Source organism: Pogona vitticeps, chromosome 4 (assembly GCF_051106095.1).
Source record: "Pogona vitticeps strain Pit_001003342236 chromosome 4, PviZW2.1, whole genome shotgun sequence".
NCBI lineage: Eukaryota > Metazoa > Chordata > Lepidosauria > Squamata > Agamidae > Pogona > Pogona vitticeps.
In genome coordinates, this window is record NC_135786.1 from 116,823,159 (window position 1) to 116,843,251 (window position 20,093).

Genomic DNA, 20,093 nt, shown 5'->3' on the forward strand with positions numbered 1-20,093 from the left:
TACCATATGAAATTAGCAGCTTATGGTAGAATACACATCCAGTTCCTAAACATTTTTACCAGAGCAAACAAAAAACAGAATAAAGAAAAATACAGGCGGTAGTGAGTTTTGGAAACTAAAGACACACCCCATTCTGTGGCCCCCAACCACTTCTCATGGACAAAAAGGATCCTAGGGGAGATTGGAAATTATTTTAATTTACAGGGAAAAAAACCACAAAAATCTGCCATGGTTAATGACATCATCAGCCTTACATGGTGGAAGTTCCACTATTTGCAGTGGTTCCCAGTCTTGGGTCCCCAGATATTCTTGGACCATGACTCCCAGAAATCCTGTATACCTAATGGTGAAGGCTTCTGAGAGTTTTAGTATACCTAATAGTGAAGGCTTCTGGGAGTTTTAGACCAAGAACATCTGGGAACCGAGGGTTGAGAACCACTACATTATTGAATTTCAGCCATCAAGTAATAATTTTCTCTCCAGTTTTGCAACAACTATAACTTCTTTCTTGTGTTTTCCCAAAGATGCATAATGTCTTAGAAATACTGAAAGTAGAACAGAACATCTACAATGTAGTATTTCATGAAATCATCCGACAAGTCAGTGTAGATTGTGCGGAACGCGGAGAACTTCTTTCCAAGATCAGGTCAGGAATATAAATAATCTTGACATCTTAGAATTATTCATAGACTTTAGCTAATATTTCAGCTAATATGGCAGAGGTGAATGTCAGTATAATTACACATAAGAGTGGGGGAAAAATCACAGTGTGATACTGGACATAGAATGCAGCTTCCTGGTCATCTTCCCTCTGGTTTTTAGAATTGTTATTATTAGCCCATGTGATAAGTGTATCCCATGCTATTCATTTTTGTCTTTCAAAATGTGCTTGACAGTCTCCTTCCTTCTTTAAAACAAAACAAACAAACAAAACCCCCTACCACTTTACCCAGATCTTAATGTGGGAGGGGCAGGCTAGCAAACAGTCTGTGAACATTTGATATAGATGCTTTCAGTCTTTCACTATTTGCTGCTACCTCTCTCCATATGTCACTTGGTGCAGTGTCTGCTAACTGATTTTATCAGTAGGGTTGGCTTCAGACATCCAGTAATGATTCTAGAGCCTTCATTGAATGTTAGATCTAACTGTTTTGTATGGGCTGAACTATGTCACACTGGTATGGTATATTAACTTGTGGTTAACATCTATTTGATATAGATGTTAAACAAAACAGGAGCCAGTACACTGCCTGGGGGTAGGTCGTTCTTTTGTGTCCTTCATCAACTGTGTTATCCTTCAAAGTTAATGAAAATTCTGCAGTTTTTCGAGCCTGTAATCCTTAGTTAGATTAGAAAGTTTTTGCAGTAATACCTGATGATGAACAGTGTCGTAAGCAACCTTTCCACATTTAATTTCCTTCTGATCTCAATGTTCACAGCCATATATACTGGCTGAAATATATAGGATAATCATTTGCATGTCTCATGAAAGTCTATAGTGGGTTCAGTCTCTCCCCAAAGGAAGAAAGATGAATGGCAGAAATAATCTGGATGCTGAGGACCCTTTCAGAAGAACAAGGCACCTAATAGGCAAAAGGACCTCACTCCTGCCCAAGAGCAGTTCATCTGCCTCCTGGGATTCTGGTAAAATGGGGAAGGATTCTGAGACCAATACACCTGCCTAACTAGACTATGGCCACAGTAAGCTATCCCCCTGTATTTCCACAAATGGTCTAGCCACACATACTTGTCAGGCCACTTCACAAATACAGACCATGTCTGGAAAAACTACTAAGAAAAGTAGAAAAAAAGGAAAATATGCCCCCAAGCAAGAGAACCTCCCGCCACAAAAAAGTGACTCTGTCATCTACCCTCAAAAGGGCTATCTCAGCTACATAAGCTGCAGTCTTCACCAAAGATTCTCAACTTACCATAACCTGGTTTGCCACCTTAGATGGCAACATATACCTGATGTGCTCTACCATTGTGATACCTACAATATAGCCTACAAGAAGGGTAGGACCAAGAGCTCACTTGGGAATTCATAGCCACCAAACAATGAAAAGGGGTGGATGGCAGATGGCCCAAGCCGTCCTCAGCAGCAACCCATGCCCATGCTTTCGATTTCTTTATTTGTTCTCAACATGTTTAGCCTCCCCCATGGGAAAACAACTAAAAGGAAACTATATCCCCAAGCAAAAGAGGAGGCTCCCTGATAGACATGGCTTCTGTTGTGTATTCACAGAAAGGCATCAGCTATGTGTCTTGTGATCTCCACCAGAGATTTTCAGCCTGTTAGAGCCTGGCCGGGCCACATTAGATGACAACACATTTCTGGTGTTGAACCAGGCCACTCCATGTTGGAGTGACCTGGTTCACACCTAAATGATTCTTAGTGCAAACAATAGATCGCTTGAGTGATTCTTCCATTCACACAATCAATTTTTTTCTCCTGTGAGAAGGCTTCAGACAGGTCTTTGGATCACTCTAATTTGTCCGTCGTTCAATTAATAATACTCTCCTTCCCATCTTCTTCCCTGCCTTTTCCCGTGGCCATCATTCAGCAGGTCATGGTGAGCTTCGTTTTCTGTGTGTGTTTGTGTAAATAAGAAGTCCCATCTCTGTGGCTCAGTTTATGAATCAGCTTTAGCAGAAGCTGAAGTACATCCAAGAAGTAGCTAGGGAGAGCCTGGAAGATGCACAGTACAAAAAAAGCTTACCACAATGCAAAAAACAAGATTGTGATTTCAATTTGGGGAGAAACATGTTGGACCTAAACTCCAAGTAATGTGGGAAGGTCTGTTTGTGACGAAGAAACTTAGTGCTGTGAATTACTCATTTGAAAGATCGGGAAGTGACCTTAAGCCAAAGGTTTATCATTGTGATAGTTTAAAACCACATGTGACCAGAGATGAGGCTATTCCTGCAAGTGTTACTTGAAAGTAAGGGAAAAGAGTAACGGATGGGTTATGGGATGATCTCACTATAGAATCATTATGATGTGAATGCTGATGTGTTTTGCAAAATTACTATTCAGATTTTTTATGTTCACTATTCTTAGACTGTTAAGTATCTTTAAATGTTATTTTTCTATAGAAAAGTGTTTTTATAAATGGAGTAGTCTGAAACTTTAAATGTTTAGTCGTAATGGATTGCATTGCCTTGAATGGGTTTTCATGGGTGTTAGAACCATGGCAGATTTATATCTATGATACAGTGGTGCCTCGCTTGACGAGGATAATCTGTTCCAGCAAAATCGCTGTAGAATAAAATCGTCGTCAAGCGAAAGTAAAAATCCCTTTGAAATGCATTGAAAACTGGCTCAATGCATTCCAGTGGGTGAAATACCTCAGAGTCCAGCGAAGATCCTACATAGGGTGGCCATTTTCCAGTGCCTGTAATGCGAGGAATCTGTCCTAAAACACAGTGGGGAGCCATTTTGCACAGCGGGCAGCCATTTTGAAGACCCAACGATCAGCTGTAAAGATCATCGTTAAGTGAAAAATCGGTTCCCAAAGCAGGGAACCGATTGTCGTAAAGCGGTTTTTCCCTATTAAAACATTGTTTTGCAATTGCAAAAGCAATTGCAAAAACTTCATTGTAAAGCAATTTCCTCGTCTAACAAGGTAATCGTCAAGCGGGGCACAGTATAGTGAGATAACAATGCATCTACCAAGCATGGTACACATAATAATACCCAAATTGCTAACATGCTCTGGATGATGGAGAAAGCCAGAAAGTTCCAGAAAAACATCTACTTCTGCTTCATTGACTATGCAAAAGCCTTTGACTGTGTGGACCACAGCAAACTATGGAAAGTTCTTAAAGAAACTGGAGTGCCTGACCACCTTATCTATCTCCTGAGAAATCTTAATGTGAGACAGGAAGCAACAGTTAGAACTGGATATGGAACAACTGATTGGTTCAAAATTGGGAAAGGAGTACGACAAGGCTGTATATTGTCCCCCTGCTTATTTAACTTATATGCAGAATACATCATGCGGAAGGCTGGACTGGATGAATCCCAAGCCAGAATTAAGATTGCTGGAAGAAATATCAACAACCTCAGACATGCAGATGATACCACTCTTTTGGCAGAAAGTGAGGAGGAATTAAAGAACCTCTTAATGAGGGTGAAAGAGGAGAGTGCAAAAAATGGTCTGAAGCTCAGCATAAAAAAAACACAAAGATCATGGCCACTGGTCCCATCACCTCCTGGCAAATAGAAGGGGAAGATATGGAGGCAGTGACAGATTTTACTTTCTTGGGCTCTTTTTACCTTTACCTTTACCTATGATCACTGCAGATGGTGACAGCAGCCACAAAATTAAAAGACCCCTGCTTCTTGGGAGGAAAACGATGACAAACCTGGACTACAGCTTAAAAAGCAGAGACATCACTTTGCCAACAAAAGTCCGCAAAGTCAAAGGTATGGTTTTTCCTGTATGGAAGTGAAAGCTGGACCATAAAGAAGGCTGACCGCTGAAGATTTGATGCTTCGTGGTGCAGTGGTTAAACTGCTGTACTGCAGCCAAAACTGTGTTCACGATCTGGGGTTTCAGTCCCAGGTAGCCGGCTCAAGGTTGAGTCAGCCTTCTATCCTTCCAAGGTCGATAAAATGAGTACCCAGCTCACTGGGGGGGGGGGCAGTGTGCAGCCTGCATAATTAACTTGTAAACCGCCCAGAGAGCGCTTGAAGCACTACGGGGTGGGATATAAGTAGCACACTTACTTTTTGCTTTTGAATTGTGGTACTGGAGGAGACACCTGAGAGTCCCCTGGACTGCAAAGAGAACAAACCTGTCCATTTTGAAGGAAATCAACCCTGAGTGCTCACTGGAAGGACAGATCCTGAAGCTGAGGCTCCAGTACTTTGGCCATCTCATGAGAAGAGAAGACTCCCTGGAAACGACCCTGATGTTGGGAAAGTGTGAAGGCAAGAGGAGAAGGGGACGACAGAGGACAAGATGGTTGAACAGTGTCGGCATTTCATTACACTTCTTTGATTAATTCGGCTGGGAGTTGAAGCATCGAAAGGAGGTGGGAGAGTCCGAGCCGACTGCAGCTGGAATCGGAGCTCCGGTAATCCTTTTGCTTTTTCCTCTCTCCTTGAGTTGCTACTCTCTCTCCCTGCAAATTCTATTTATCAGCTGGGGAGTCATTTGTTGTTTTGGTTATTTTGTTTGGTGGCCTGCCAATGCATCTGCTCCTACGGCGTTGTTGATACAGCTCCCAGCTGAAAAGACTCCTCCTGACGCCATTGCTTCCCTGAGAAGAGAGTGTGTGTTATTTTCACCCTGCCCCCTTATTCAACTGCCTACTGCCATGGGGAAATCCAAGAGACTTCTTTCGCCACCAAGCCCTAATTCTGCAAGATTGCTGCCTTTGTTCAAACAGTCGAGGCTGGAGTCCTATTTTTCATCTCATCCCCCAGTGTCTAATAAACCACCCTTGCCTGTGAATGAGTGTTCCTCGGACGGGGCGTTTCCAGAACATTCCTCTTCTCCAATTAAGTCCTCAACGCAGAAGCCTAATGAGAATTCCTGTGCGGATGAATCCTTGGACTGTGATGCCCTTGAACTTTTGAAACATCATTCACTGTTGACTTACCAGACGGTTTCTCGCATTTTTACGCAGCTTACTTCCCTCACGGCTGCTGTGAGGGAGCTCTGCCACACACACCACCAGATGTCGGTTGATCCTCCCAAGGGTCTGAGGGATATTCCTTCTGACTTTCATCAATTTGCTTTTCATTGTCCCTCGCCAGATAGTGCTGCTCAACGGACTTCTATGCAGCCAGCCATTCAATTGGTCTACGATCCACACGTGGCTGTTATCACGGTGCGTCCTTCTGACAATTCCGCAAGCTACCCATGCTGGAACAGAATTATATTGGCCAAGAGACACCTCGCTGCTCTTCTCAGAATGCCTATTCGGAAGATTGATCTGGTCAACATTGAATTATTATCTAAGTCTCATGTTGAGAGTAGAGTACTATTGAAGTTTGACTCTTACTTTGTCCCGGGACTTTTGTTTGCATCTGCACAGTTTCTACGTACTTGGGGAGTTACCCCCCATCGTTTTTTTAAAGATGTTATTCCAATTAGACCTCTTATATCTACATTGCCTTTGCATGCTTCTTTGCAAGTTTCTTCAGTTGCCCAGACCTCATGTTGTAAGAGTTCTACCAATCCTCTTGATTTGCCCCTGGACCCCCTGCAGAACTCCATCCTGATCCCAACTCCCTTTCAGAAGACTATAGGAGTACTTCCTAATTCGCCTAAAACACAATCATTGCCTCTCCAAAATTTCCCCTCTGATAACTTCATGAATCTACCTACGACATTCTCAGGAACCTCCCAGGATCCACAACCTGATGTTGTCCTTCCCAAACAACGGGACATCTCCGATTGTAATTTTATAGCTACCAACTCTTCCAAGCCCTCTTCTGTTATCCCGCTATCCCCAATTTGTTTAATCAAACGTAGTGTAACACCCGACGCTTTTCTCCTAGTTGATGCTCTTACTCAAGATCCTCCCCCTTTAAAGTTTGATCTAGTCAATCCCAAACTTACATTTAATAGCACAAAACCCTGTAGGGATTCAAATCGTTCCTCCTCCTTAGGTATTTGTCATACTATGCCCTTAATTTCCTCACCACAATCCAGCCCCAGCCCACCCCAGATAACTTCCCCTCGCCTCCAACCTGATTGTTCCCCCCCCCTTTCCTATACCATCCACCCCTAATCCTAGACTTCCAGCCTCTTCTTGACTGGATGATACTTCTCAGTTGCCCCCTAATTCCCCTTCTCATATTAAATTCCTCTCTTGGAATATTTCTGGGTGGCAGAGAAAAGCCTTAGATAAGGATTTAACCAGTTTTCTATCTGGCTATGATATTATTATTCTACAAGAAACCTGGTCATTAACACCTCCGTTTATCCCGGGTTTCACTACGTTTCATATACCCGCTATTAAACTTAACCCTAAGGGTCGCCCTGCAGCTGGACTATGTTGTCTTTCTCAATCCTCTTCCTTGTTTACACTATCCTCTATCCCTTCCCATTCCAATTATATTCAGATTCTGCTACTGCAGTGTAACAAATTTACTATTTTACTTTTCAATTTATACATACCGCCTTCTGCTCCTTCCCCGAATAATTACTGGACCGAGATTGAGAATCTCGCAAATCTCCATTTAAGGACTCACTCCACAGCCTCTGTTCTTCTTATGGGTGATCTAAATACCAGAATAGGACCTAATAACATCAAACTGGCTAGCCATTTGAAGTGGGATCTTGAAACATCAACCCCTCCTTGGTTCAACCTTGCAAGATCCTCTAAAGATCAATCTATCAATGCTTATGCTGCTTTGTTAGCCAACTTTAGTCTCAGTCTTCAAGTTGTTATATTAAATGGAACTGTGGGGAGAGACATTCCTGGGGGTTATACTCATTTTTCTGTCAAGGGCCCCAGTGTAATCGATTATGCCCTTGCCTCCCCTACTCTCCTTCCATTTATATCTGATTTCTTTGTTGAAACACGAACTGACAGTGATCACCTGCCTCTTCGATTATCCTTAAATCTCCCAGTCCGTCCCCCTCCTATTACTCCCCCCCCTCTCAGCCCCACACCACGCCTTAAATGGTCCCCTCAAACTGACACTGACTTTTTATCATGGTCACAATTGCCAGAGACTATTGACCTTATTAATACTATAGGTTCAACCAACTCTACCCCCCAGGCTGTAGACACTTATGACTGTCTCTTGGCCTCCTTGGTTCAAGCTCTTAGTAGGCCTTATCGGTCTTCTTCCCACAACCGAGCTAATTCTTGGTTTGACTCCGATTGTTGGCTGGCAAAGAAACAGGTCAGATCCCTTTTTCATTCTATTCGAGCTTACCCTTCCCCTAATGCTCTCAAAATTTACTTCGAAGCCAGAAGGTCTTGTACCACCCTTCTGGATATGAAACAACATCTACACGCCCAACGCAAATGGACCAATCTGCTGCAAGCCATTCTTTCTCAGAATTTTAAGGTTTTTTGGTCCCTTGTTTCCCGTACAAACTTATCTTATACTCTCTCTCCGTACTCTCCAATACCCTCTGATTCTTGGGTTACCCATTTTTCTAAAATCTTCTCCTCCTCGTGCTCTCCCCATCACTCTATCATTTCCTCTCAAAACTTCCCAGATTGGCCCCCGGTTACCTCTGATGAGGTACTAGAGTTAATTTCCACCCTTAAACCTGGTAAATCCCCAGGACCTGATCATGTTATCTCAGAGATTTTGTCTAATAATCCTCTTTGGTGGTCCCATCTGCTTGCCAAATTATTTACCATAGTAAATCACTCCGGTGTATTTCCGGACTCTTGGCTATCCTCTATTCTGATACCAATCTTCAAAAAGGGCGACCCTTCTCTCCCTAGTAACTATCGCCCAATCAGCCTACTGTCTCATATAGGCAAACTTTATTCTAAATTTCTCTTATCAAAACTATCAGCTTGGGCCTCTTCTAAAAACCTCCCTGGGAAGGAACAGATAGGCTTCCGTTCTGAAGCCTCGACTCTGGATCATGTTCTGCTTTTGTATCACCTTGCCGAAAAATACTCAATCTATCACAAAGCTAGACTTTTTGCCGCCTTCGTCGATCTACGAGGAGCCTTTGATTCAGTCAATAGGAATTTACTGTGGGATAAACTTAACAACTGGGGTATTGAACCCCGATTGCTTTTTTTGCTTAGGTGTCTCCACTCCTCTAATATATGTCAGATTCGGCTGCCAAATTCCTATGAGCCCTCTGACAAATTATTAGTTGACAAAGGTGTCCGGCAGGGATGTGTCTTAGCCCCACTACTTTTTAATTTATTTTTAGCGGACCTGCCTTCCTCTCTTTCTGCTTCTACTAATGCTGCACCCTCTCTTAATGGTTCCCCAATTTCTGTGCTTTTGTACGCGGACGACGCAGTCCTATTATCTTTAACAAAAGCTCGTCTCCGTCGTACCCTATCTAAATTTCAAACTTTTTGTTCAGCTAATGATCTGGTTATAAATGCTGACAAGACTAAAATAATTAACTTTTCCAACTCCGTATCACTATCTCCCTGGACAATCGGAGCACAAACCTTTCAGCAGGTTTTATCCTTTAAATATCTAGGTATCACTCTGCATCATAAACTCAGTTGGCGTCCCCACAAAAAATTGGTTCTATCTTCCTCTAGCCTCCATCTTAATGCCATCTCAAAATTTCACTACTCATCTGGCAATCAATTTGTGCCTGCAGCGTTGCTTATTTTTCGGACTAAATTGCTTTCCCACTTACTATATGGAGCTCCTATTTGGATCGAGGCCATAGATCATGATGTTGACACTTTGGCAGCTGCCTTCTTCAGGAAAATCTTAGGAGTCCCCAACATGATTCGTCTTTCAACTTTAGTTTTGGAATTAGGTACCCATCTCCCTTCTACCCTTGCTTGGTCCACCACATTTAAATATTGGCTTCGTTTACATTTAAACTCCAAGCCCAATTCCTTACTATACGATCTACTCAGAGACAATTTCCTTTCCAAGTGGCTGAAGTTGATTGAGATTAAACTTCAATCCCTTGATTTGAATCTAGAATCCCTAAATGATTTAGGAATTCAACAGGCTCATGCTCTTATTAAATCTAAACTCTGGCAGCATGAGTTTGAGGTTCTTGCAGCCAATCTGAATCCTACCTGTTCCCTGCTCTCTTTTGGCCTTTTCACTTCACTTGGTTATCACCCAAATTATTTTTCCTCACTTATCAACCCCAGGTCAAGAAGAGCATTTATGTTAGCCCGATTCAACATTTTTCCCTCAGTGAACCATGCCGGTCGATTTGCAAATATTCCTAAAGAGGATCGATTATGCCTGTTCTGCCATTTGGTTCCGGATACACTTGATCATATACTGTTTTCCTGCCCAGTTCATTTTTCCATTCGTAAGGCACTACTAGAACCCTGGTTATCCTCCCTGCCGAACACCCCTGAGATTTTTCTGAACGATTCTTCCTCCCGTATCACTGAAGCTGTCGCTATTTTTCTGCTTGAGATTCTTAAATTAACTTCCAAGTTATAACCCGTTGTGTTTATTGTTAGTAATCCCAGCTGTATTTATGCCAATAAAGGTTTGGAGAAAAGAAAGACAGTGTCATCGAAGCTACCTACATGAATTTGACCGACTCCGGGAGGCAGTGGAAGACAGGAGGGCGTGGCATGCTCTGGTCCATGGGCTCACGAAGAGTCGGACATGACTTAACAACTAAACATCAACAATCTTGTTTATCTAGAATAGTTTTGCATAAATAGGAAAATATATTGTAAATGTAAAACAGTAGAATAGATGAAAATAAAACAGGGGCGGGCGGTTCTCCGTCATCTCTTTCAATGCCACAACCTAAAAATATGTCACAGGCTTGTCACCTCAGATAACACCCACAGCCGTATTTTGGCAGAGACTAACCATCCACATAGACTAAAGCACCAAAAGTGTTCCAAATAGTGTTTTATTTTATTTTATTTATTGACATGTTGATTTATATCCTAATCCCAGCAGCAGTGATCTGGCAGCAATTTTTGAATATTCAAGGCTTTTGCATCCCAAGGCCCCTAAAGCCTTCTCCAGGGAGCCTTGGAACCTGAAAGAGAGAATGATAGAAAGCTTCTTCAACGTGGTTCTCTATGAATCCACACTAGTGGGTTTAAACAGCGTCTGCGCTGGTCTCTCGGAATTTTCTAGAGCTGAAAGGAAAAGTAACAATGTTTTAGGCTACCCTATATTGTGCATGCCTAGCCCGCCAATGGCTCAGTTCCATTTTTCCGCCAGTGAAAGTTGGGACCTCTCGGTTAGAGCTACAACTTTTTTTTGGTTCGTTTGGCTATTGAATTGTTGTTGCCCTTTTTCTACTGTCGCTACCCTGACCACGGATTGTTTTCTGACTTTGGTTTTTGGCCTCTGGTGAATTTACTTCGAACTTTCGGTGATCCCCAGCCTAATTGCCTCTGGCGGCCTCCCGCTGGGGCCTAATAGCCTATAATTGGCTTCCCGCTGAGGCGCCACGCGCCTACCGGAATTCTCCAATTGCCTATTCTTTGGACTTTCCTGCTGGCCTTTTCAGCTTTTGCTCCCTTTAATGGTGATCGTGCACCTCACTACTGTGGAGTTTCATCGTCTTTTTGGTCTATGCCTCCTAAAGAGAAGCCATCTCCCAGGAGAGGACCTTTCCGCCTGTGTTCGAGAAAGCTGCCCTTCCAGGACGGACATTCGCTTTGTTTGTACTGCCTGGGAGAGTCGCACGCGGTGTCCCATTGCAGGCATTGCAAGCAGTTCACTAAGGTCACTCTCAAGGCACGTCAACAGCGGCTCAAATACTCCTTGTGGAAACAAACTTTGTCCGCTTCCCAGCCTTCACAAATGGAGGTGGCTCCCTCTACTTCTTCGGTGCGTTCCGAGATTAAGGTCGTTTCGGCACCGGAATCGTCTAAGGGGAAGGTACTTAAGCAGTCTGCTACAGGCAAGTCAAAAAAGAAAAAGACCTCATCTACGACTCTTACCTCCACCTCGGTCTCGCTGTTTTCATCGGCCAAGCCTCCTGGTCCACCGACGTCCGAGCATCTGAAAAAGAAGAAAACATCGACAAAGTCATCGTCGAGAGCTAGAGAGCTTACGCTCGTCGTTCCCTCTATCTCAACATTGCTGCCTTCACCTATACTAGAAGATTCCTCTCGTGACCGAGAGTCGGCGTCGGATTTGGCTCCATCTTTGCCTCTTAGGCAAGAGCCCCCGACCGTTGTCGAGAAGTCGCTGACAACGAGCCACCTGTAGAAGATAGTGGCTGATTTGCCGAACGCCCCTCATAGCCCTATCCTAACCGGGCTGGGGTCGAGATCCCGGACTAGCACGCCGGGATCCCCAGGCTCCAAGTCTCCGTCTACACTGGGGAGACCTGCTCAGCCTGTCGAGGCCCCCTCTTCTCAGCTCCCAGCGTCCGATTTAGAGGAGGAGCCTGCACCGAAAAAGACCCGGCATCACCGCAAGCGTAAACGCGGTTCCGGTGTCGACAGGCGCAAGAAGCACAGACGTCGAGACTATTCTTCCTCGGACTCTGATGAAAGTAGAGAAAGGAAGAGGTCTCGTCGTCGACGTCGTAGGCGGGACTTTTCCTCAGAGTCCTCTTCCTCGACATCGAGGGACCGACAAAGGCATAGAAAGAGGTCCCGATATACCTCGTCGTCCTCGTCATCGACATCGCCACCGAGGAAACGCCGGCATCGCAAACGCCCTATTGTTTCTGAGGATGCCCCGTCGGCGTCGACGAAATCGACTGATCCTCAACCAAATCAGCCGAAGGCAATTCCGCTACCGGTACACCCGGTGCCTGAACCTGTGCCTCAGGTGCCTCAACCTCACAAATCTGCTAAGGCTAAGGATGCTGCCTCTCATCCTAGCATCCTCCAGTCATCTGACGAGGACAGTCAGGATATACAAACGTCTTCTGAACAAGAAGATGAGGGTACTTCAGAGGCGTCTTTGGACTTGCCACCTCCAGGCGAACCTCTGGGGTCAGATGCAGCGGATATCCATCCTTCCTCCCCATCAGAGGACTTTTCCTCCTACCCCCAGATGGTCTCGAGGATGGCTGCAGCTCTCAGGATGGAGATAGAAAAATCTCCTTCTCGTGAGGATGACCTTATATTTGGAGACATTCATAAGGACAGGTCTCGCCCAGTCAGCCTTTCATATGTTCCTGAGCTGATGGACCTTATCATGGAGTACTGGGAGCATCCAGTGAACCCTCCTACTATCTCCAGACGTACCAAAAACATGTACCGTGTGCACGGCTCAAAGACTTCCTTTCTTTTGAAACACCCTGCTCCAAATTCCTTGGTGGTGGAGTCTAGCGCTTCTAGATTACCAGCTAAGGGCCACCCAACTCCAACTAATAAGGAGGGAAAGGACTTGGAGGTCTTAGGAAGGAGACTCTATTCGATGACAACCTTTGCACTCAGAGCTCTTAACTACTTAGTGGCTATGGGTGCATATCAGAAGCAGCTGTGGGAAAGAGTGCTGCCAGCTCTTCAGGTGGCCCCAGAGGACATCAGACAAATGTGTCTCAACGCTCATGCTGAGGCCTTAACTGTTTCCAAGCACCAGCATTTGGCCTCTCATCATGTGGCTGATGCAAATGCCAGGAACCTGGTTTCCATCATTACTTTAAGGAGGCATGCCTGGCTGCGCTCTGCTAATATTGTTGATGACATCAAGGCCAGAATCAAGAACCTGCCTTTTGATGCATCTGGTTTGTTTAGTGAAAATACGGATGAGAACCTTGAGAGCTTGCATAAGAGCAAGAAGACAGCGAAGTCTTATGCAGTACAGCAACAGCCTAGAGCCCCCAAATTCCAGTGGCAGCCTAGACCCCAACAACAAGCTTACCAACAACCTGGGCCTTCAACATACCCATCATTCCGACCTCAAACGGCTCCCTGCTCTCCTCAGGCTTCGGCTTCGGCTTCCAGCTTCAAGCCTCAGTCTTATAAACGCCAATCTTTTAAACCTGCGGGAAAAAAGTCAAAACAATATGTTTGACTTCCACGAGCCCATCCGGTCCACCCATCATCTCACAAGGCTTTCTCCTTACCTTCCAAACTGGCGAATGATTACTCAGGACACCTGGGTCTTGAACATTATAAACTCCGGCTACCGCCTGGAGTTTATAGAATTGTCTCCTCTGGGATGGGTCAGGCCTACCTCGTTCGATCCCATCCTAGACGACGAGATTCTCACCCTTCTGAAGAAACAGGCTATCCAGAGGGTTCCTCAGCGAGACATTCTGAACGGGTTTTACTCCCGGTACTTTACGGTTCCAAAGAGGGACGGCGGTCTGCGGCCCATATTGGATCTGAGGGGCCTCAATTCTTACCTCAAGCCTCGTTGCTTCAGGATGGTCACTTTAGAGGGGATCCTTCACCTGTTGAAGAAAGGAGACTGGTTTGTGGTGGTGGACCTCAAGGATGCCTATTTTCATGTTACGATACATCGAAAATACAGAAAGTATCTACGTCTCATATTCAAGGAAATGATATATCAGTTTGTGGCCCTTTCGGCCTCTCCTTGTCACCGAGGACTTTCACCAAGTGTATGGCCCCAGTGGCAGTTTACCTGAGGGTGCAAGGGATCCAGATTTACCCGTATATCGACGATTGGCTAATCGTGTCCAGATCCAAGGCAAGGGCATACCGGGACACTCGTTATGTCCTCAACACTCTTCAAGCCCTGGGCCTATCCATCAATTATGAGAAGTCTCACCTGGAGCCCTCCCAAACGATGGATTACATAGGAGCGCGTCTCGATGCGGTACAAGCTCGCATGTTCCTTCCTCTGGAGCACATCCGAAAGATCAGGACGGCGGTTCACAAGTTCAAACCGCGAGGGACGGTATCTGCCAAACTAGCACAACATCTGCTTGGCCTCATGGCCTCGACGACAACTACCTTGTCTCATGCACGGTTAAAGATGCGCTTGCTGCAAATTTGGCTCCTCACTTTCTTCAATCCCGAGAGAGACAGCCAAAGAAAGCGTCTCAGAGTCACACCAGAACTCACGAGTCAACTACAATGGTGGACGTTCCTCCCACATCTCTTAGTTGGCAGACCTTTCAGGCCCATTCAACTTACCAGACAAGTCACGACAGATGCGAGCCCGCTGGGTTGGGGAGCCCACTGCGAGGGTCACCAGATCAATGCCCTATGGTCTCCAGAGGAGTCTACACTACACATCAACCATTTGGAACTGTTGGTGGTCATAAAAGCCCTCAGGGCTTTTCTCCCACTGGTGAAGGGCAGAGCCATACAGATAGTCACAGACAATACCACCACAATGTTCTACGTGAACAAGCAGGGAGGCACAAGATCAAAGTCCCTTCTGTTTCTCGCAGTTCATCTATGGGAGTGGTGCTACCAGCAACACATCTTTCCGGTAGCCATCCACATTGCAACCGCGGACAATCAACTAGCGGACGACCTGAGCTGCCACTCAACTCAAACCCACGACTGGGAACTGGATCAAGAAGTTTTTCTCATGCTTTGCCGCATGTGGGGCCAGCCGCAAGTGGACATGTTTGCGACCCACAACAACAGGAAGTGCGTACATTATGCTTCTCGAGCCGGGAAGGGAGAAGGCTCCCTAGGGGATGCTTTCATGGTCCCGTGGAACATGGGACTCATCTATCTCTTTCCGCCACTGCCTCTTCTCCAGAAGACCATTGTCAGGGCTCTGCGGGTGAAGGCAGAAGCAATCCTAATCACTCCCTGGTGGCCACGTCGACTGTGGTTCTCCACACTGTTTCAGAGTGCCACGGACAGCATGACATTACCGTTACATCCACATCTGCTCACTCTGAACGACGGGAAGGTTCTACATCTGGACTTGGAAACCCTCCACTTGACAGCGTGGAGGATTTCCCATCATTGATTGAAGTCATTGATAAAGCTCGTAAACCAGCGACGAAGGCACTTTATCAATACAAATGGAAAAAGTTTTTGAAGTTTGCTAAAGAACGCAACTTACAGTCATCTCCGGTAGCCTTGTCTACTCTCCTGCTCTACCTGCGACATCTCTTCGATTTTGGATTGTCCAAATCTACTCTAAAGGTTTACACCTCAGCTATTGTGGCTTTTCAGCCTCAAGGTTCTGAATCATCCCGTTGGTTTTTGCACCCAATGCTTAAAACTTTCTTCAGGGGCTTGAGCAATATAAGACCACCACTGAAGAAACCAGTTCCACAGTGGTCATTGCAGACTGTGCTACACAGCCTTACTAGGCACCCCTTTGAGCCTATGACCTCGTGTGACCTTAAGTTCCTCTCATACAAGACCTTATTCCTAGTTGCCATCACTTCGGCTAGAAGGGCTAGTGAACTCACAGCTTTGCGTGCGGATTCTCCCTATCTCCAATTCTACAGGGATAAAGTTGTTTTACATCCTGATGTTTCCTTTCTTCCAAAGGTGGTGTCTGAGTTCCACGTTAATCAACCTTTGTTTTTACCAACGTTGTTTCCCAATGCAGTTACAGATGTTGAGCGCATGCTTCATTCTTGGGATGTTCGAAGGGCACTTGCCTATTATGTTACTAGGTCTAAAGATTTTAGGAAGACTCCTAGGTTGTTTCTTTGCTTCTATGGTCAGCGGAAAGGTTCAGCTGCCTCGTCATCCTCTCTCTCTAGATGGTTGGTCTCCACTATTTCTTTGGCCTGTGAGCTTCAGAAGAAATCTCTTCCTGAGGGTCTCAAAGCCCATTCAACCAGGGCTGTGGCCACTTCAGCAGCCTTACTGCGGGGAGTCGATATTCAAGAAATTTGCAGATCGGCTACCTGGTCTAATGTGTCCACGTTTGTTTCACATTACAAGCTGGACCTCCGGGCTAAGAACGAGACCAGGTTTGGACGGGCTGTACTTACTTCATTACTACAATGACGGCCCACCAACCAGTAAGTGTGCTTGCTAGTCACCCACTAGTGTGGATTCATAGAGAACCACATTGAAGAAGGACAGGTTACTTACCTGTAAACATGGTTCTTCAAGTGGATTCTCGATGAATACACATGTCCCGCCCGGCCTCCCCACATGTCCGTCATTGGAATCGAGTCCCAACTCTTCTTTGTGGCGGGCATATGGAACTGAGCCATTGGCGGGCTAGGCATGCGCAATATAGGGTAGCCTAAAACATTGTTACTTTTTCTTTCAGCTCTAGAAAATTCCGAGAGACCAGCGCAGGCGCTGTTTAAACCCACTAGTGTGTATTCATAGAGAATCCACTTGAAGAACCATGTTTACAGGTAAGTAACCTGTCCTTTTCATTAGTTTTAATTAAATATTATCAGCAGCAGATGATTATGTCTTCCAGTTTGAACTACATAACTATGTGAACTGTCTTTGAGCTCTGCTCTTCTCATTCTCTTGTTGGCGGCCAACCTCAGTTGGGTGGCTCTGCCTGCAAGTCCAGGTATGGTATATGGGCCTTCATATCCCCTTGCTTTCTGAATAATATGAGTAGGTTGTCCAGGCAGCAGCTGTGACTGTAAGGAGATAAGTTTATCACAGTTTGTGCTTAAACCCCATGTTTTGAACTGGTTGGGTGTTATCTATTCTGCTTTGTGAGCCACTTGATGTGCTTGATACAACTGAATGGGAGAATAACATTAAATTAGAAAAGATAAGTTTTCCAACAAAGCTAAGCACAATAATGTATATGTCAAGGTGAACCAGATTATGGCCTATATAAGTAAAGCAAAAAACTATGTGGTAGTATGCACCCTGCTTCTCTAGCAATGACTGACTCCGTTCTCATTTTCTAAGCTCTTATTACCCTGTCATCACTGATGTTTCAAGAGTCAAAACAAAACAAAACAAAACAAAAGCTGGGGGCAATATTGTTTCCACAGGACCCTTTCCTAGCCTTCTGCCCACATTTAGAAGTATAAAAGGGAGGAGACAAGGTTAATATATTATGAAAACATGATGGGAGAAGTGGACAAGAATCCACTAGCAAATAATTTATCTTTCTAGTTACTGCTCCCACTGTGAGTCTTGAACACTTTGGCTCTGTTCCCTGAATCTCAGGACTTGAGTGTCAGTAGACCCTCATTTCAGGCCTCTGTATATTTCTGAGCAAGCTGTAAGACCATGCCCACCATATCATGGGCTCTAAAGGAATGTGTAGCAATAGTGGTGCTGCCATTCACCTCATATTCCTGGGCAAAGGAACAGAAACTCCTTTCAGCTGGGAAAATGGCAATTTCTTCCATATTGTAAGGTAAAAGAAGAAATTCAGTCCTCTGTGCTGTTTATTTTATTTTATCTCTACCCCCTTTCTCCCTATAGGTGACTCAAGGTTGCTCACAGTCAACTGAAACAACACAATAGCCACTATTAGAAACACTGTTAAAAGAGTTTAGAGGAGCAACTAAACTCATCTAGAAACTCAATCCAGAAAACACAAAATACATTGTCAAAAACCATGCTGTATCAAGGCTTCCAATTTAATTGGCATCCTAGTCTGACACTATCTTGGCAGCCAAATAATCCGCCCTAGTCTTTTGTGGAAGTAACTACTTGGGAAAGGATTGGTAGTTTAGGCTATCGAGTGTATATGTAACTGGAATGTGTTTCAAAGCCAGTCTAATTTTATGTGGTACCAAAAGAATTGTATGACATGGTCTTGACAGTTTAGTTAATATGTATGAGGTCCCAAAAGCACAATAATTACTAGGATTTTGACAGTAATTACTAGCCATTTTTAATATATATAGCCCTTTCCTGTTTTGATTATGTTACATTTTTACTTTTTCTCTGTGCAAAGATTTCTTTTGTTTTAGTTGTTTCTGAGCCATTTCCAGAAAGAATTCTTATTTAGACAATAGAGTTGTCTAAATGCAAGGCGATTTTTTCATCTTATTACAACAGACAAAGATACGTTGAGTTGCTGGAACGGATTCCCAGACAGATGAGGAATCTCTATAAAGAAATGATGGCACAACGAGTAATGGACAAACACATCACAGATGAGCTGTTCAATTTCAAGGAAGCTATAGGACAACTGACCAGGTCTAGTTTTTGACTATTCTTTTTCTTCAACTTTGTGAATAAAAATTACATTTGTACAAGGCAACTGAAGGTGTTGCTTTGTTCAACAACAGGGAGCTGAATACTATACGAAAACATGACCGCAAAGCAACTCTCCAAGCAGAAAAAGCCTATGAGGAGCTGTCAAGAGCTGTCCAGGAGTCTGAGATGAATGCAACGTGAGTTCCAAATTAGGCTGGGGGAAGGGATTGCTAAACAAAATAGAATTTGAGCCATAAACATAATCTACCTTTTAAAGGTAGATTCAGGGTTGGACTTTGTGAATTTGGAGCTAATGGCATAAATGATCAGTATACCTTCTAAACCAGAAAAGATGGATGTTTGAAGAGTATTTCTGGTTATTATGAGATATAAAAATTTGATTATAGCTGTTTCCCCTCCTCAGTTTAATCCTGAATATATTCAAAAGCAGGTTTTGAACCTTGCCATAAATCTGGCTCCCAGTTCTGAAATTTGTGGTCACCACAGTTTCTGTCTCTCTCTCTCACACACACCCTTGCAAAGCTTCACACTCTGCTTTTGAATGATAAGCAGAATATCAGCCTTATGCTGTAGGTAGGTATTACATTAGCAATATATAAAAGAGCCAGATTTTAACATGAGAATTCTGAAGCCATCAACTAAGCAAATAAGTACTGAGGAAGGCTTAGTAGTATCAGATAAGATGTTATGCTAAGCAGGTTTTAGAGGAGGAATTTCCTCAGTTGGTGTAAGTTATCTGTTTGTTGCTGCACATGATCATCCTCATTTGCCTATCTTGCATTTAGTGTGCTTTATTTTATGACTGTTGTTAGAAGGTAATCACAAGCTTTATTTACATGTCTGATTGCTGAAGCCCACTATTTGTGACCCCTTGTCCTGGCAATGGGACTTGAGTAATTCAGAGAAGCTATTGGCTATACTGTGCAGAGAGACCCAAGAAAGTCAGGTCATAATGTAGAGTTCTGACTAAACGTGATCCATCTGGAGCAGGAACTGGCAAGGCACTCCAGTATCTTTGCCAAGAAAACTACATGGACAGAAACAAAAGACTAAAAGATATGACACTGGAAGATGAGCCCCTCAGGTCGGAAGGTGTCCAACATACTACTGAGGAAGAGCGGAGGACAAGTACGTGTTGATCCAGAGCTAATGAAGTGTTTGGGCCAAAGCCAAAAGGACACCCAGCTGCAGATGCGCCTGGAATTGAAAGGAAAGTCCGATGCTGCAAAGAAAAAATACTGCATAGGAACCTGGAATGTAAGATCTAGGAACCTTGGTAAGCTGGATGTGGTCAAACAGGAGATGGCAAGAATAAACACTGACATCCTGGGCGTCAATGAACTAAAAGAGGGAAGGAATGGGAGAATTCATTTCAGATGATTATCATATCTACTATTGTGGGGAAGAATCCCGTAGAAGAAATGGAGTAGCCCTCACAGTCAACAAAA

At 44.3% G+C, this 20,093-nt stretch overlaps 1 protein-coding gene and 2 long non-coding RNA genes across 3 annotated transcripts in view; 1 reads left to right on the plus strand and 2 right to left on the minus strand.

Annotated features, from left to right (window-relative positions):
* The window catches only part of LOC144588873 (uncharacterized), a 550,407-nt gene that overhangs the window by 225,696 nt on the left and 304,618 nt on the right, over positions 1 to 20,093 (minus strand). The window lies entirely within an intron of this gene.
* AXDND1 (axonemal dynein light chain domain containing 1) overlaps positions 1 to 20,093 on the plus strand; it is a 130,868-nt gene that overhangs the window by 14,010 nt on the left and 96,765 nt on the right. Inside the window, exons 8-10 of the mRNA XM_020789787.3 lie at positions 525 to 646; positions 18,484 to 18,624; positions 18,717 to 18,821. Of these exons, the coding sequence (XP_020645446.3) occupies positions 525 to 646; positions 18,484 to 18,624; positions 18,717 to 18,821 (368 nt within the window). The remainder of the gene's footprint in view (positions 1 to 524; positions 647 to 18,483; positions 18,625 to 18,716; positions 18,822 to 20,093) is intronic.
* LOC140706756 (uncharacterized) overlaps positions 10,517 to 20,093 on the minus strand; it is an 82,100-nt gene continuing 72,523 nt past the window's right edge. Inside the window, exons 4-6 of the long non-coding RNA XR_012086602.2 lie at positions 13,481 to 13,991; positions 11,575 to 11,635; positions 10,517 to 10,761 (exon numbers count right to left, since the gene is read on the minus strand). This is a non-coding gene — a long non-coding RNA (uncharacterized LOC140706756). The remainder of the gene's footprint in view (positions 10,762 to 11,574; positions 11,636 to 13,480; positions 13,992 to 20,093) is intronic.